General features: G+C 40.2%; 2 protein-coding genes across 2 annotated transcripts; both read left to right on the top strand.

The window, feature by feature from the left end:
* Positions 1 to 1845: 1845 nt before the first annotated feature.
* On the top strand, positions 1846 to 11404 carry LOC103719204 (ankyrin-1-like). The gene is made up of 5 exons (XM_039123976.1): positions 1846 to 2134; positions 3519 to 4014; positions 5752 to 5956; positions 10883 to 10972; positions 11291 to 11404. Exons 1-5 carry the CDS (start codon positions 1846 to 1848, stop codon positions 11402 to 11404), a joined length of 1194 nt encoding a protein of 397 aa, XP_038979904.1.
* Positions 11405 to 11863: 459 nt separating this feature from the next.
* Positions 11864 to 16644, top strand: LOC103719185 (microtubule-associated protein RP/EB family member 1C). The gene is made up of 7 exons (XM_008808302.4): positions 11864 to 12423; positions 12579 to 12734; positions 14828 to 14934; positions 15385 to 15595; positions 15673 to 15786; positions 15930 to 16228; positions 16357 to 16644. Exons 1-6 carry the CDS (start codon positions 12316 to 12318, stop codon positions 16206 to 16208), a joined length of 975 nt encoding a protein of 324 aa, XP_008806524.2. The 5' UTR covers positions 11864 to 12315; the 3' UTR covers positions 16209 to 16228; positions 16357 to 16644.
* The last annotated feature ends 319 nt before the right edge of the window (positions 16645 to 16963 follow it).

Here is a 16963-nt window from a genome sequence, read left to right as displayed (position 1 = left end):
TTGCACGAGGCCGCTAAATATAGCCATGCGAGCGTGGCCAAAGTACTGATGGAGGAGGATGCTGGACTGGCGTCAATGCCGAATAGTGTCGGCATGTCTCTGCTCTATCTGGCCATTGTGACAGGATCCCTCGATGTAGCCAAAGCCTTGCTATGGTCTTCCTCCTGGGAGAATGCTTCTCCAGCATCTTACGCATGCCCTAACAAGAAGGATTCTAAAATCCTAAGAGAGAGGAATGAACTGTAAGTGGTTTAAGTAAAAGAGATTGGCCATAAGAGGGTTTATACAAACCTCCTAAGTGGGCTTAGCCATCAAAGCGATTGGGATACCTCATGTTGGTGGGGGACACCCGTAACAGCCGCTGTTCAGCAGTTGGACTCCCCCTGTTCCATCAATTGGCATGAGGTGGCTTCCCACAAATAGGCTGCCGACATAGAGTCAGGCTGGCCCATCTGGGGTCCGGGCCCACTAATCAAATGTTGGGCTATGTGTTGGGCCCAGTCATTACAAAAATCATGATGGTTATAATAATGTTTATTATGATTGCCATGATAACCATCATAAAATGAAAAGTAGTATACAATAAAGGAACCTATAACATTACTTCATCATTTCACCATTTGCACAATCAATGAAGGAATCCTATACCTTCATCATAGATTGTCTATTTATGCCATCTCCTTGATATCCATAGGATGAATCATAATCTTCAAGCTTTCCAACTCTAGCTCAATTAGCCAAGTACTCCCTAAAATCTAGGATTAAAATTTCCTAAGAAGGCGATCCTAATATCTTATATGCTTTCCGATTTCCTACCATCTCTCTCTCTGAGTGTGTCTGTGTGTGCCACACTTTAAGTTTAAATATAATTAGTGCCTCCAATAGTGCTACAATGATAAAAAAAGGTTCGCCATCATGGTAAAAAAAGAAAGAAAGAAAAAAAAGACTATGTGCCTATGAAACCATTATAAAAGCAAATAGCACCATCTTTATAAAAAGCTTTGCTAAAGAGCAATGAGAAAGAATATATCCATAGCTTCTAAATGAAGTTTAAACTTTGTTCTTGTATCACTTTGCTTTTCTTTTCCAACTCCTACTTCTAAACACTTTATTCTTTGTTCCCTCTTAACAAATTACGGAAAATTATTTCCTTCCTCCCGTTACATCAAAAATATTTCCTTCTCCTTTCAGGCTAATTTCTTTTGCTTGCCTTTTGTATATCCTTTTTTTGTAACCTCTCCTAATGTAAATACTTCTCCATCAATAAATTGGGGTGAGTTTATTGCCTCCCCTTCAATCAAGAGAGAGAGAGAGAGAGAGAGAGAGAGAGAGAAGTCCTTGGTGCACACTAAGCTGCAAAAACTATAGCCGAACCCCTTCAATTAAGAGAGACAGAGATAGCATTCCTTGGAGCACACAACACTGCTGAAACTATGGTCGAGGAGAGCATGACTAGCCAAACAACACAAACATATTCCAATCTTGAAGTTCCTCCAGGCGAAGTCCAGCCTGGTCGCGTACCCATGAATCCTAAATTGCTCAAATTAGCATCATCAGGAGACAAAAGAATTCTGGATGAGTTACTACGACCAGGAGATTTTTCTTCTGGAGCTTCAGTGGGGGGGATCACAATAACAGTACCAAAGAATGCTCCAACACAAGAAGATACCGGCAGCCTCCTTGGAGTTCCACTGGAGGGGAACACGGTCCTCCATATAGTTGCTAGTCGAGGACATCTCGATATTATCGAGGAGATTTGTCGTAGAGTGGTCTCTCTTTTGGCAAGCACCAAACACAAGGCTCGACACTCCATTGCATTGCGCTGCAAGGGCTGGGGATGACAAGATGGTCTCCCTCATCATCCAGCTTGCAAGCGAGGGCGAGATCGAAGAAAGAAGAGTCGTGAGGGCGAGGAATAGGAACCAGGCGAATGCTTTGCACGAGGCCGCTAAATATAACCATGCGAGCGTGGCCAAAGTACTGATGGAGGAGGATGCTGGACTGGCGTCAATGCCGAATAGTGTCGGCATGTCTCTGCTCTATCTGGCCATCGTGACAGGATCCCTCGATGTAGCCAAAGCCTTGCTATGGTCTTCCTCCTGGGAGAATGCTTCTCCAGCATCTTACGCATGCCGTAACAAGAAGGATTCTAAAATCCTAAGAGAGAGGGATGAACTGTAAGTGGTTTAAGTAAAAGAGTTTGGCCATAAGAGGGTTTATACAAACCTCCTAAGTGGGCTTAGCCATCAAAGCGATTGGGATACCTCATGCTGGTGGGGGACACCCGTAACAGCTGTTGTTCAGCAGTTGGACTCCCCCTGTTCCATCAATTGGCATGAGGTGGCTTCCCACAGATAGGCTGCCGACATAGAGTCAGGCTGGCCCATCTGGGGTCTGGGCCCACTCATCAAATGTTTGGCCATGTGTTGGGCCCAATTATTACGAAAATCATGATGGTTATAATAATGTTTATTATGATTGCCATGATAACCATCATAAAATGAAAAGTAGTATACAATAAAGGAACCTATAACATTACTTCATCATTTCACCATTTGCACAATCAATGAAGGAATCCTATACCTTCATCATAGATTGTCTATTTATGCCATCTCCTTGATATCCATAGGATGAATCATAATCTTCAAGCTTTCCAACTCTAGCTCAATTAGCCAAGTACTCCCTAAAATCTAGGATTAAAATTTCCTAAGAAGGCGATCCTAATATCTTATATGCTTTCCGATTTCCTACCATCTCTCTCTCTGAGTGTGTCTGTGTGTGCCACACTTTAAGTTTAAACATAATTAGTGCCTCCAATAGTGCTACAATGATAAAAAAAGGTTCGCCATCATGGTAAAAAAAGAAAGAAAGAAAAAAAAGACTATGTGCCTATGAAACCATTATAAAAGCAAATAGCACCATCTTTATAAAAAGCTTTGCTAAAGAGCAATGAGAAAGAATATATCCATAGCTTCTAAATGAAGTTTAAACTTTGTTCTTGTATCACTTTGCTTTTCTTTTCCAACTCCTACTTCTAAACACTTTATTCTTTGTTCCCTCTTAACAAATTACGGAAAATTATTTCCTTCCTCCCGTTACATCAAAAATATTTCCTTCTCCTTTCAGGCTAATTCCTTTTGCCTGCCTTTTGTATATCCTTTTTTTGTAGCCTCTCCTGATGTAAATACTTCTCCATCAATAAATTTGGGTGGGTTTATTGCCTCCCCTTCAATCAAGAGAGAGAGAGAGAGAGAGAAGTCCTTGGTGTACACTAAGATGCAAAAACTATAGCCGAACCCCTTCAATTAAGAGAGAGAGAGATAGCATTCCTTGGAGCACACAACGCTGCTGAAACTATGGCCGAGGAGAGCATGACTAGCCAAAAACAACACAAACATATTCCAATCTTGAAGTTCCTCCGGGCGAAGTCCAGCCTGGTCGCGTACCCATGAATCCTAAATTGCTCGAATTAGTAGCATCAGGAGACAAAAGAATTCTGGATGAGTTACTATGACCAGGAGATTTTTCTTCTGGAGCTTCAGTGGGGGGGATCACAATAACAGTACCAAAGAATGCTCCAACACAAGAAGATACCGGCAGCCTCCTTGGAGTTCCACTGGAGGGGAACACGGTCCTCCATATAGTTGCTAGTCGAGGACATCTCGATATTGCCGAGGAGATTTGTCGTAGAGAGGTCTCTCTTTTAGCAACACCAAACATGAGGCTCGATACTCTATTGCATTGCGCTGCAAAGGCTGGGGATGACAAGATGGTCTCCCTCATCATCCAATTTGCAAGCGAGGGCGAGATCGAAAAAAGGAGAGTGCTGAGGGCGAGGAACAGGAAGGAGGCGAATGCTTTGCACGAGGCCGCTATATATAACCATGCGAGCGTGGCCAAAGTACTGATGGAGGAGGATGCTGGACTGGCTTCAATGCCGAATAGTGTCGGCATGTCTCCGCTCTATCTGGCCATCGTGACAGGATCCCTCGATGTAGCCAAAGCCTTGCTACGGTCTTCCTCCTGGGGGAATGCTTCTCCAGCATCTTACGCAGGCCCTAACAAAAAAACGGCGCTGCATGCAGCAATCCTATGAAGTCGAGGTAATCGAGCACTTGACCTATATACTGATCTCACTCTTCTTCTTTTTTTTAAGGAACTTGCGTAGATCACCACCTTTTCATATGGAGTATGAAACCACCATGGAATGATCAAATACTAAAGAAACAAGAAAGCTATATCAAATAATACAAAAAAAAAAAAAAAGCACAGCCACCTAGGAATCTTTTCCTCAACCTCAGAAGATCCAGAAAGTGGGAATTAAGCAACTGCTAACTGCAATTATTCACTAGGAAGAACTCAGGCCTTAAGAGATTGACCCTTTTTTTTTTTGATGACAAGGGAGGCAAGATTGCCAACTGGCTTTTATTGAAATTAAGGGATCGGCCCAAAAATGAAGTAGACGGGATGTTGTCGAGACCAGATGTGATCGAGTGGATCGGCTTGGCCCGCTTCTTAGCTGGTGTTGTTCCTGCCCATTTAGGATAACTAATAACAAACTTTGATTTTTTTTCTTCTTTTAGTGTTCTTGTGATGATTAAATATCTTAATAGATGCATATAAGCAGAGTATAAAGCAAGTATATGCATGGAAGACAATGCTCCGTCTTTTAATTTGTGAAAGCACCATGAACAATGTATAACACAAGTACTCACCATACCTTTCATAATGCTTACGTGATAGGAATTACACGAGACTTATTGGATTGGAAGCCAATGCTCGCCAAAGGTGTGGATTCCTCTGGGGGAATTCCACTTCATTATGCAGCTTTAGAAGGTCATCGTCTTACGGTGAAGCTATTATTAGAGCGATATCCCTCTACAACCTACCAACCAGATGCCAATGGCTCATTTCCCATACACATGGCAGCTACTATAGGAAACGTTCCTATACTTCGACAGATCTTAAAACAGTGCCCAGATACAGACGAATTATTAGACAAGGAGGAAAGAATTTTCTTCATGTCGCTTTCAAAAGGGGAAAGTTAAATGCGGTCAAGAGAATTATCTCCACGAGACCGGATCTCAAGAAGCTGTTAAATGACCAGGATAATGAGGGAAATACGTCGAAGCGAGCGTGCATTTTCTTCTCCGGGATGAAGCCGTATGCGTCAACGTTATCAACCACGACGGCTTCTCCCCTCTCGACTTGGCTTACGGAATCTGGGATGAAGACCTGCAATTCCAGAGGGTAAAACTCTTAACGACCTCATGCATGTTTTGCTTGCCATACAAGCATAAGCACTTTTTCTTCAACTCACATATGTATGAACGCCCTAGATATTTTTCTAAACAGAAATCTTGATCATGAGCATTCATTTCTTACGATAATAAATGCTAATCTTGTTAACGAGACTTCGGCTCACTGGACGGCACCTTTTAGCTCTTATCTTGTGAAGAGATCCGGAATTACCTTACCTTTTGTACCCAAAAAAAATCCGTATTTTTAATAAATAAATAAATATTATCATCGAGTCTGGGATGCTCGCTTATAAGGAGTGGATATGTTAATGTTAACTATAAACATTTAGTGTTCTCAATCTTTCAACTAATCTCTCTTTTTATGTTCTAAACTTTTTCTTGTACCGTAGAATGCAGCAGGAGTTTCCAGTATTGCTCGCTGCTTGGCTTTAACAAAGGCTCTTTCCAGTCCTCCATAATTGCATGATTTAGAAAGCGGTAAATTATCCAGTGATGTGGTCAAAGAGAAACTGACCGGCGATGATAAGTACAAAGATTTCCGGAGACAGGCGAATTTTGCCAAAAATCGCGGGATTGCTTCTGTGTTGATTGCTACGGTCACATTTGCTGCTGGTTTCACCGTCCCCGGGGGGTACGTAGCTGATGATCATCCAGGCCGTGGCACAGCAGTTCTAGCAAAAGAGTATGCCTTCAAGGTATTCCTAGTCTCAGATGCCTCCGCGTTTGTCTTCTCCATCATTGCCACATTCTGGCTCATGTATGCAGGAATGTCGATACTTAGTATACATCATCGCACACGATACCTCGTGTGGGCTGCATGGTGTCCATGGGTGGCATTTGTGGGCATATATGTCCACTGCATTCGCGATGGGTATATATGTAGTGTTGCCTCCCAGCTGCAAGCGTATCAGGATTCTTTTATGCATCATTGCTCTTGGAACCCCTTTTTTAGAACGTATGTTTAACACTTATAGCTACCATATTTTGGCGAAAACAATGAGGATCAGGCAAAGGTATAGACAATGTATTTGCCCAACGATACACCCGCATGATAAGAAACGTCTTAGTTTGCCGCGCCCCGGTGGAGCTCTCATTGCGTCTCCGTTTGTGATATTGGGCACGTATGCTATCTTTTTCCTGTTAGCGAGGCTCTAGGTGTGTAAAAATCGAAGCAGCAGTTGTCAGCTTGCATGGCTGACAGAAGTCCAAAGATAGCTTGTGGATTGCATTAGTAATATTTTAATTATTTTTTACTTTTCACACGTAAAATTTTCTGTCTCTATGCTAAAAATATTAGCTTTTATGGACGTGGCAGTAAAATGTTTGCTCTTTTGCTCTCTTGTAAATAGAAAGGAAAAGAAAATTCTCTCTTTTTTTAGCCTCCTTTGACTGAGCAGAGATTACAGCTTCACTTGGTTTTGAGATAGAATTAAACGAGTTTGCAATTTTAGTACCAGATATATTCCTCAGTATGGCATGTATTGTGATACCAGCACTCGATGTGGAGAAGATATCAAATCTCAACAACTAATCCATATGCTTTGATAGGGCTTGTATGAGATAGTATAGTGTTATATAGCAACTCATAACTCTGGATGCCATAACAACCAGTTTAGAGGAACGCAACCCTCGTAGCAGCCGGTGGTGGAGGATGTACAGGCACACAGAAGTCTCTCCTAGCGACCTCTTTTGATGCATCAATGTGGATAAGGTAATCACTAACCAATTATATTTATAAGTCCAAAAAATCATTGAAAGATCTATACGTATGGAGCATGACATGGGCAGCCATGTAGGTTTTCTGTTCAGCTTTTTGCTAGGTCATGGAGGCTGTAAATGGCAGCTAGAAGGAAAATGCATTTGAGTATAGACATGATCCGAAGGCGAGGAATCTTACGAGATGCTCCATTCGATCACAGGGAGCAAACTTTATGGATTTGGCTGGAGAGGCAGAGTTGATGGCAGAGGTAAGGAGTGTTATCTGGGGCTGAAAGCCACCAATGGAGCCTGGTGAGAAATTGTGAACAATATAAATGACTAGTTGAGTGCAGTTGCTAATTAATAGTGTGATGACTGAAAAGCTGGCCCATGGACAGTATAGTAAGTTTTATTTTCTTGGCCAACCATGTTTTTCCTGGCATGTTTAGATATAAACAATGCTGGTCTTTTCTGGGTCCCTTGCAGTTGAAGGATGGTTCTTTCATGTATGAGTTTGCCACCACATGGTGTCTTCTTGTACGTTTTCCTTGTCAACATCTTCAAATTCTCATTACCATTGTCTATATGGGTCATGGGTCGGGTCCACTCTGACAACATTTTATAACAATCTATAATCTCACCTAAAAAGGCTAGTCGAAAGGTATTTTTTGGATTTGTTAGTTCTGCATAAGATATTTCCAGCGAATAACCGATTTAGGACTAAACACACATCCCTATGGTCCTCATAAAGCCTCTTGAGGTCTTTTGTTAGGCATGGTTGATTGCAAATGACAACAAACCTGGTTCATGGTAAAAAAGTTTATAAAAAGCCCCGTAAGGAGAAAGGGCAAGAGTTAGCTATTTGTACCTGGTTTGAGGGGAGACAGAGAATGGAGGGAGCACAGAAGGAAGCAGTGGGGGTATTTAGGCTGATCAAGGCATTGGCGCTGTACTTGAAAGATGGGAAGCATAAGTGCCATCCAAGTTATTCTGCTCATTATCCGACAAATTATTTATTCAATGGAAAAAAAATAAAAACAACTTTGAGAACCATTTGCTAATAGGGCTTGATTGTGCAAAGACATCGCTTTATTCGCTAACAAATAAATGATGTGGGTCAATTAAAAGATCCAATGTTAAGCTTCCAATAAAACTTTAAATAACATGCAACATCACTTTTTACCCCCATTTTCATAAATAAAAATTATTTTTTAAATTTTTTAAAAATGTATTTTTGTAATCAACTACTATTTTTGTGAACACACGCAAAAAAAAAAACAATCTTTCTTCCAATCCTTGATGATGGCTGATGGTAGAGGCAATGGCAGGATTTAGTTTCCAATTTCACTAAGTGAAGTCACTACCATGAAGTTATGCGGATACGATAGCTTTTTTTTGTCTTTCTTGTTCCTTATCTTGGATTTTTATGATGTTTTTTTCCATGAATACCCTTCTATATATTAGAATTTATATGAATACCTTCCTAAAATTGATATCTGCATACTTACCCTCATCAAACACTATTTTTGCATGAATATCTCCACTATAAAGGTTCTATAGTCAAAATCACATTTATTTAAATTAAAAATTAACTAGAATTGTGAAATTACTATTTTACCTACGAAGCAAGTAATGAGTTAATGGGTCTCGCTAGGAACTTACCTGACTCGTTGATATTCTCCTCTTCCACCTGCGAGCGCTCTCTTCCACTCATGATTGCCCCAGTCACTCTACTTTTTTTTAAGGTATTTTTCAATCTCTCTCCATCTCTCACTTTTCCTCACCTGTCTGAAATTTCCATTCGCATGGCTCTTTTCTCCACCACCGGCAGCCTCTCTCTCTCCCTCTTTCCTTCATGGGAGCTCTCCTTGCCGTTGATATCAGGGTCCCTCTCATCATCGTTCCATTCCCTTCTTATCAATTCGACAAATATTCTTCTTGGTGCAAATTCCAGACCTCAAAATCACGAAGCATGGCGTTAGAAAGTGATTTTAAATGGAGGAAAAGTATGTCATCAACTTTAGCCAATGAAAGCCCACAATGCACTCAAACTATCATAAGTGTGTGCAACTTAAAGGTACCAAAGATCCTATGTATGTACTATTTGAGAGAAGCCTTCTCAAGTAGTTCCCTACTTTTTTTTTTTTTTTTTTTTGCTAGATAGTTCACTACTTCTTCACTGTTTTTTTTTACTACATAAATATGAGCGAGCAATATCTTTTTCCTGTAGTTTGTTATATATGCCATGACAATGGCTAATGGTAACCTTCATAATGCAGTATTTAGATAATCTAAAATTTAATTTTTAAAATATCTTTAGGGATTATATATTTTTATAAATATACAAAATTATATGAATATTTTTATAAAATTGCTATTTATATTTATAGTTTTATAATTTTTTCTTTTTGCGTAGCTACTCAAGGTTTTATGGTCATTTCAATTTTAGACCGTTCAAATATATATATATAATTATATACAAAACTAGTATTTAAGGTGATACAAGTGAAAATAGTAATTTTATGAGAATATTTACGTAAATTCGATTATGAAGAGGGTAATATACGCAAAAACGAAAATTATCTTCATCACCGACTACGTTCGATTCCGCGCTGTCTGCACGTCATGGTGCTCCGCGTCGCCGGCGAGGCCCCGCCATCTCCCCCGGCAGCTCCCATGGCTTCTCCTCCCACACGATTCATCACCAGACAACGCCGACGCCGGACGCCTCTTCTTCGACCTCAGGGACGCTCGAGCTCCCCGAAACCCGTGGTAAACGGTTCTGTGGATCCTCCCATGGCTGGTTGGTGCTCGAACGACGCCTCGCCATCTCCCTGTTGAATCCCGTCACCAGAGCCCACATCCACCTCCCTCCATTGAATTTCTGCACTTTCCTCCCTCAGAGGAGGACGCCACTGGCGAGGACGACGCGGATCTTATTCCAGGTCCAAATGCGCGCCAGTTGCTCGACAAATGTTCTATAAAGAATGCTGTCTTTTGTCATCGAATCCCGCTTTGGACTCTGACTGCATTGTCATGGCTGTCCTCCAAAACATGGGGATTTTGGCCTTCTGTAGAATTCGGGATGAATCGTGGATCCATATTTCCGTCCCAATCCCGAAATCGATGTCGCTTATCATAAGGGAAGGTTTTATTCAGTCACTGCTTATGGAGAGGTTACAGTTGATGATGTCAACGCTCCTCAAGAGGACTAGATTGCATTCGAGGCTACGATAAGGCTGGGACCAGAAATATTTTCTCCACCAATAATCTCGGGAGCTGCTTATGATGGTACGGAATTTCGAAAGCCAAAGGGCCAATGGTGGAATGAAGTATGATGTGTTCCAGTTGGACGTAGATGGCCAGCGAAAGTGGCTCAAGGTGGAGGACATCTGCGACATGCTGTTCTTGGGTGATAGTAATTGCTGCTTCTATCTCTCCGTTGTTAATTTTAATAGATGGTGTGAGGACCATACGAGCGTGTGTTTAGTCCTACATCGGTTATTCGTTAGGTAGATTTTGGATACGTATACATGATCAAAAAACTCAAATAATACCTTCCGGCTAGCCATTTTGGATAAGGTCTTGGGTTGTTACAAATGGTATCAGAGCAGACCTAGTCCATAACCTATGTGAACTAGGGGACACTGACCACGGGCTAATCGTGGTGTTTGTGATTAGATTTAAATAGATTTGAATCCAAGCCTGACGAGGACGTTAGGGCTTGAACGGGGGAGTATGTGAGGACCCATGCGAGCGTGTGTTTAGTTCTACATCGATTATTCACTGGATAAATCTTGGGTACTTATACAGGATCAAGGAATCCAAATAATATCTTCCAACTAGCCATTTTGGATGAAGTCTTAGATTGTTACAGATGGAGTGGGAATTTCATCTACTATATTGTTTCTTATTTTCTGCAGCACTATGAAGATGGTGATCGTAGAAGTCATACTATGAATTCATTCAGCTTCAAGGATGACTACGTCGTGCAAATAGCATGCAATTTACGTGTATCTTTGTTGCATTGGTCGCCACCTATGTGGGTTACACCTAGTTTGTTTTAGGAATGAAGGGGAAGCATCAATCCGATGGTATTTTCAGAACCTATGTTTCCTTTGTCTTGCATATATAGTATAAGTATATCCATAGGCAATGCTAGTTATCATTCAGTATCTTGGCCTTCTCCCATGGGGTGTTCTAAAAGTCTGAAGAACTTCATTTAAGTAAAATCATTTAACTGATCATCGAGAGTGATTGCTGTGGGTTTGATTCTTCTGTATCTACTTTCTTATGAGTTTACATGGTTCTCTTGTTTTTTTGGATGGCAGAACAGAATTCAAAAGCAAGTGCCGCAGGTTGAGCAGAAGGAGAAAAGTAGAAGGTACTTTTGGATGCCCATTTACAAGTGCACACAGAAAGTTTCTAAAGCCTATGAATGCTAGCTTGACAACTTGGTACTCAACCACACCCGTAGTCATACAGGTTACACCAATCCTTTCATACTGAATGGCACCAAGATTTTTTGATGTACACAAAATAATACCTCTAAGCATTACTCAAAAGCAAATCAACTACATGTGGATGATGAATGATGATTTTTTGTTTTCTTGTGAAACTAGGATAGGTTAATTCCCACCTTTTCTACCCCGGTTTCACTCATTTCTTGAGGGCGAGTTCAATTAGAATCGAACCTTCAACTTACTTGCCTAGTTGGCGAGAGGTGCAACCGTGTGAATTGAAGTTCAATGATCTATAAATTAGGTGTGGCGATTGGGTTAGGTCAGAGCCAGAATGGATCGGGTCAAAGATAAGTAAAAAATCTATCAACCTAAATATAACTATTTATTAAATAGGTCCAAAATCTGTTAAATCAGTATTAGAACTGATTGAATTTAAATGTATTAAACCGGTAAGCACTTTCAATGTTTCATATGATATGCTTCCCTTGGGCCCCAACGGTCCGAAAATAGAATTTAAAATTACCAAAAGGCCCCGCACATTGGAATTCAAAAAGAGAATACTAAAATTACCAAACAGCCCCTGACCGTTCTCCCATCCCCTTTGCTCCCAACCGTCCGATCGATGATCCCTTCGATCAGCCCACTGCCCTTTTACGAAGCCTCCCCCAGGCGGCAAATAAAATTTGAAATCCAAAGAGACCCTACTCTAAACGACGGGATCCCACTCCTTTTTATTGCCGCATCGAACCGACAACTCTCCAAAGCCCGCCCTCCTCCTCCCAAATCGAAGAAGAAATCTTCAAAACCCTACCCCAAAGGAATCCCCAAATCCTTTTCTTGCGATCTCTGCGGTGATTCTTCTCGTCTTCTTTCCCTGCGATCTTTGTTTTGAGATGGCGGCGAAGATCGGAATGATGGATTCGGCCTACTTCGTGGGGCGGGGGGAGATCCTGGCCTGGATCAACTCCACCCTCCAGCTCAATCTCTCCAAAGTCGAAGAGGTTTCCTCGATTCTTTCTCCCTTTGACGATTCTTTTATTTTACTGGGCTGTTTGTTTTTAAAGATTTAGATCTATCTTTGTTTTTGATCCGATGAGGAATTGGATCCTTTTGATCTCATTTTATGCTGATCATATGAGATGGAATGGGATTATAGGCGGCGTCGGGGGCGGTGCAGTGCCAGCTGATGGACGCGGTGCACCCGGGTGTAGTGCCGATGCACAAGGTGAACTTCGACGCCAAGAACGAGTACGAGATGATCCAGAACTACAAGGTCCTCCAGGAAGTCTTCAACAAGCTCAAGATCAACAAGGTCTCCATTATATCCTCTTCTTTAAGTCCCTCTTTCTTTTTTGATACTCTGATCTCTGGTTCTTTTTGTAGTAATATTTGCTTTTTGTTCGTTCCGAAATATATTTCGAGAATTCTTCTAATGTCTTCTTAGTTATTGTCTTCCAAGGATAACTTCTGAAATTTTTAAGATTTCTTTGTTGCTTTCTTGGTTTGTTGATATCTAGGGTAAGTGTATCTTGTAATGAGGGAATCTTATGGGTTTTCCAGAATGATGTCAAAGATTTACATTTTCGCAATAAACTTGCAAAATATTTATGGGTATGAAATGCCGAATATCTTGTAGACATCAAGTTGGTCTTTTGTTTGGGGCAATTATTATGACTGCTCATATTCCTGTTGCTAATTGGGATTTTTTGGGCAATTTACTGCTCTAGTGTCTTTTGAGCGCTTAGCGGTTTGGCATGAGAATTGGGAAATTTATTATTGTAGAGTCATTTTAGTTTGACAGTTGAATGGTTTAGTGTATCAAATGGTAGAACCTTGGGTTTTTTTATTTCAAAATGACAAAATGATGTTGATAATAACTTATTGAAAAAGAGCAAAGAAAGACCACTGAGTTTGATCAATATTATAGTTTCATTTGTTCGGATGGTTTTTTGATTTTTTTCCCCCACTCCTTGATCTTTGGATGGCTTTCAACAATGGAAAATATAAGTGCCAAAACATTCCAGATATTAATGTTACTCCCTTTACAAAATACAAGTGCATAGATAGTGACACCACCTAATGAAAGTAAATCCCTCACTCCTATCTCTTTAAGAAACATTCAAATACATGGATGATGGCACTAAATCACGTACAGCCCCGGTGCAACCATCTTCCTAATATATAAACAAAATATGGCAAACATATGTCAACTTGTCAGAAAATCGATTTAAACAAATAAGAAATTTCTGAGATCTGTTTCTTGCTGTCCTCCAGAATTATATGTTCAGGCTGTCTTGGTTTTGCAATTAACTAAGAAAGTGTAGTGAGAAGAGAACACGATCAAACTTTTCTGAGTGCATCTTACCTAATGGGTAATGTCATATCATAAGCATTCATTGGAAAACGATCATGGCTGAGTTGTTTCTTAAGGGGTCGCTCCACACCACAACCACACGTCTTTTTGTTGCTTGTCCATGTCAAACCAGGTTTCTTTAAAATTAACAGCAGCCTGTGATTCCTCCATGTAAATTTAACTGCAGGTATTAGAAAAGACTTTTCTAAGCTAAGCATTTTGATACATATTTTCTCTGGCTCCTTTCTTTTCACTGCATCTTACATTAGATATAAGTAAGTAATCTGGGTGTGGGCTTGTATCCCTTTACCCTGTTTATTGGATTTATGTTCCTTTATCTTCTAAGCTTTTTATGATTTCTCTGAGTTTAAGATCTTCTTGGTTTCGTACTGCAGGAGTAGAACTGAAATGCAACTTTGTTATGGACCTGGATGTTGTATTCCTGGAGGCTTGTGATAATGCATTTAGATGAAATATTATCATTATTCTGGAGAGTTTACATATCTTGAGTTTTTGAATGCTCGTCGCTGTAGATTTGGTCTTGATTTCATGCATGCAAAATTCTTGTTTTACCTTTTCCTTCTACGGACAAATTTAAAACTTGGTGTTTCACTGCGACATGTTGTGTGTTGTATAAGGCTATGGGTATTTTTTTGTAGAGGTGGATTAATTTTTGTGTTTTCTTGGGCTTCTGTTTTTCAAGATGTTACCACTTGGGGTGGATTAATTTTTGTGTTTTATCGGGCTTCTGTTTTTCAAGATGTTATCAATTGAGGGCTTCCACTGTAAACATGAAGAGTCCATTTTAGTTAGGCAGCTCTCTCTGTTACTTTGAAGTTTTTTCGTTGAAGCAGAATGTATGCATAACTAGCGGTTAACAAAACCTGTTGACAGAGTGAGCACTGAGCAAATTTAGAGAAAGAGTAGAAAGCTGATCTTACAGTTTGATTGCCTAGGGCTTAGAAACAAACCGAACTGAGTTGATTTATTGTCCTTATGCTCATGTGACTTAATTTCCTTCAAATAATATGTTCTAATTTTGTGGTTATCAGCATGTTGAGGTAAACAAGCTCGTGAAAGGAAGACCCCTTGATAACCTTGAATTCATGCAGTGGATGAAGAGATACTGTGATTCTATCAACGGTGGCATCATAAACAAGTAAGTTATATTCGTTTGTTTGCTTTGAGTACATTTGCAATATTTTACAACTGAATCTGTTGGGTCAGTAAAAATCCATTCATTCAATGCCAACATTGTCTTATTAAGATGCTTCCTGGATTATTGTTTGAGACAAAAATTTTGTGTAAATCTGGAAAATAAGATCAACACTGTCGATCTCATTGTGTAAATCTTATTGTAAGAAGCATATTGAACATTACACTTTTCTTTTTCCTCATGAAATCAAATTTTCTTTTGTTGTTCTCTAACAGAATCTATTCAACATTTCACCCCTCTAATTTATGTTTTCTTTTCATCTATTGGAAATAATCTCAGAAAGTTTCAACTATGCTAGTTGTGAGGGTACTAAATTGTATGCAAGTATGCTTGTTTTTTGCTTAAGCTGATCGTTTCAAAATATTTTTATGTTTCAATCTTATTGTCTTCTAGCTACAATCCTGTGGAGAGAAGAGATACTTGTAAAGGTGGGAAGGAAGCAAACAAAAGGACAGCACCTACACATGCTTCCAAATCTTCATCTGCTGCCCCCAAAGCTCAAGCCTCACAGTCCACCCGGAAGAATGATGCACATTCAGCAAATGCATCACATAAGACTGCAAAACCTGCTACTAATGCTGGAGGACAAGTTTATGATGAGCAGGTAAACTAGATTAATATTAAGAATGTGGTTTGATTTATGGTCTTATTGAAAGTCTAAAAGAATGAACCTGACTCCAGATCACCGAGTTGAAGCTTTTGGTTGATAGTCTGGAGAAAGAAAGGGACTTCTACTTTGGAAAATTGAGGGATGTGGAGATCTTATGCCAAAGCCCTGAGATAGAGCATTTGCCTGTAAGCAGAACTTCACCTCATTCTCTATTACTTTTTTTTTTCCAGCAGTATTAGTTCGCTATGGGTTTTAGGGGAATATGTAGCATAAGCGTGAATGTTATTTCAGTGGAATTGAATTTGCTAATACTGCCATGTTCATGTAGATTGTTGGTGTCATCCAGAAGATATTGTATGCTACAGATGACAGCCCCTCCATCATGGCAGAAGCACAAGCTATGTTAATGCAGCAGCAAAATCAGCAGCTGGCACTGAGTCCCATCCTCGAGACATCGGAAGAGAAACCAAAGCAGGAAACACAAAAAAGAAAGAACATCTCAACCATAGAGGTTGACATGGCAGCCAGCTCGACATTGTCCCCAAGACAAAGGCTTTCTGACATCTCAGACGTTCATTACTGTGGATCACCACTAACAAACTGCTGAAAATTTTGAGTTGAAATCAGGTGGGGTTTGTGGTTTTTAATGATGCATCCCAGCTATTTATATTTCCATCACATGTCATTCGCTTTGGGTGCTTTGTCAATTGCTCTTGTTTGCTGAACTCCCTCTTTTTTTTTTGTTCTGGAGGCAGGTCTGCTTGCACGACTGGCTATTGCTTTCCAAGATGGAACCTGGTTCTGAGATCTTACTCTATGAAGTTGCGCCGAGTTTAATGGATCTACTTGCACCAACTGTAGCTTCTCGACTACAGAAGGGAGATTGCCCATTGATTCTGAGATCAGACCTCCTGATATTTGTTTTCATCATTAGGTGTTATTTTGCCTCCTGGATTCTGGTTTTATGCTGTTAGTATGGGTGTTCTTGTCAAAGAGATGTTATTGCTAGAGCTTATAAATTATTCATGTTTCTTTTATGCTTCCTCTTGACGTTTTGTTTTGTTAGGTCCACTTAATAGCCGCACAGGGTGGACAGTGGTATCTTGTAGTATCTTGTTTACTGGTTCTGGGGCAAACCATGGTGTCTTTCATCAAAGCATATTGTGGGTCGTCACCTTTTAAAGCAATCATAGATGGATTGAGAACACGCCGAAATGTGTCAAGATAATTCAACAGAACATTGTTCATGATGGATCATAGGGATTATAGTAGCTAGTAAGTGCGAGCTGATATGTTTTTTTCAGAGTCACACATGTTACCGACAAAATTATCCTGGTCTAATCTTAAAGTCATGGCAGCTGT

Source organism: Phoenix dactylifera, chromosome 2 (genome assembly GCF_009389715.1).
Source record: "Phoenix dactylifera cultivar Barhee BC4 chromosome 2, palm_55x_up_171113_PBpolish2nd_filt_p, whole genome shotgun sequence".
NCBI classification, from domain to species: domain Eukaryota; kingdom Viridiplantae; phylum Streptophyta; class Magnoliopsida; order Arecales; family Arecaceae; genus Phoenix; species Phoenix dactylifera.
This window is presented reverse-complemented; position numbering and strand designations above follow the sequence as displayed.

What these genes read in the sequence shown, in the direction of transcription:
- LOC103719204 (XM_039123976.1), top strand. Translation starts at nt 1,846, where the DNA reads ATGGTCTCCCTCATCATCCAGCTTGCAAGCGAGGGCGAGATCGAAGAA. An exon ending in TCCAGCATCTTACGCATGCC is followed by an intron (nt 2,135 to 3,518) that starts GTAACAAGAAGG and finishes TACTATGACCAG; the next exon opens with GAGATTTTTCTTCTGGAGCT. An exon ending in CAAAAGAGTATGCCTTCAAG is followed by an intron (nt 5,957 to 10,882) that starts GTATTCCTAGTC and finishes TATTTTCTGCAG; the next exon opens with CACTATGAAGATGGTGATCG.
- LOC103719185 (XM_008808302.4), top strand. Translation starts at nt 12,316, where the DNA reads ATGGCGGCGAAGATCGGAATGATGGATTCGGCCTACTTCGTGGGGCGG. An exon ending in AACGGTGGCATCATAAACAA is followed by an intron (nt 14,935 to 15,384) that starts GTAAGTTATATT and finishes ATTGTCTTCTAG; the next exon opens with CTACAATCCTGTGGAGAGAA. An exon ending in GACAAGTTTATGATGAGCAG is followed by an intron (nt 15,596 to 15,672) that starts GTAAACTAGATT and finishes ACCTGACTCCAG; the next exon opens with ATCACCGAGTTGAAGCTTTT.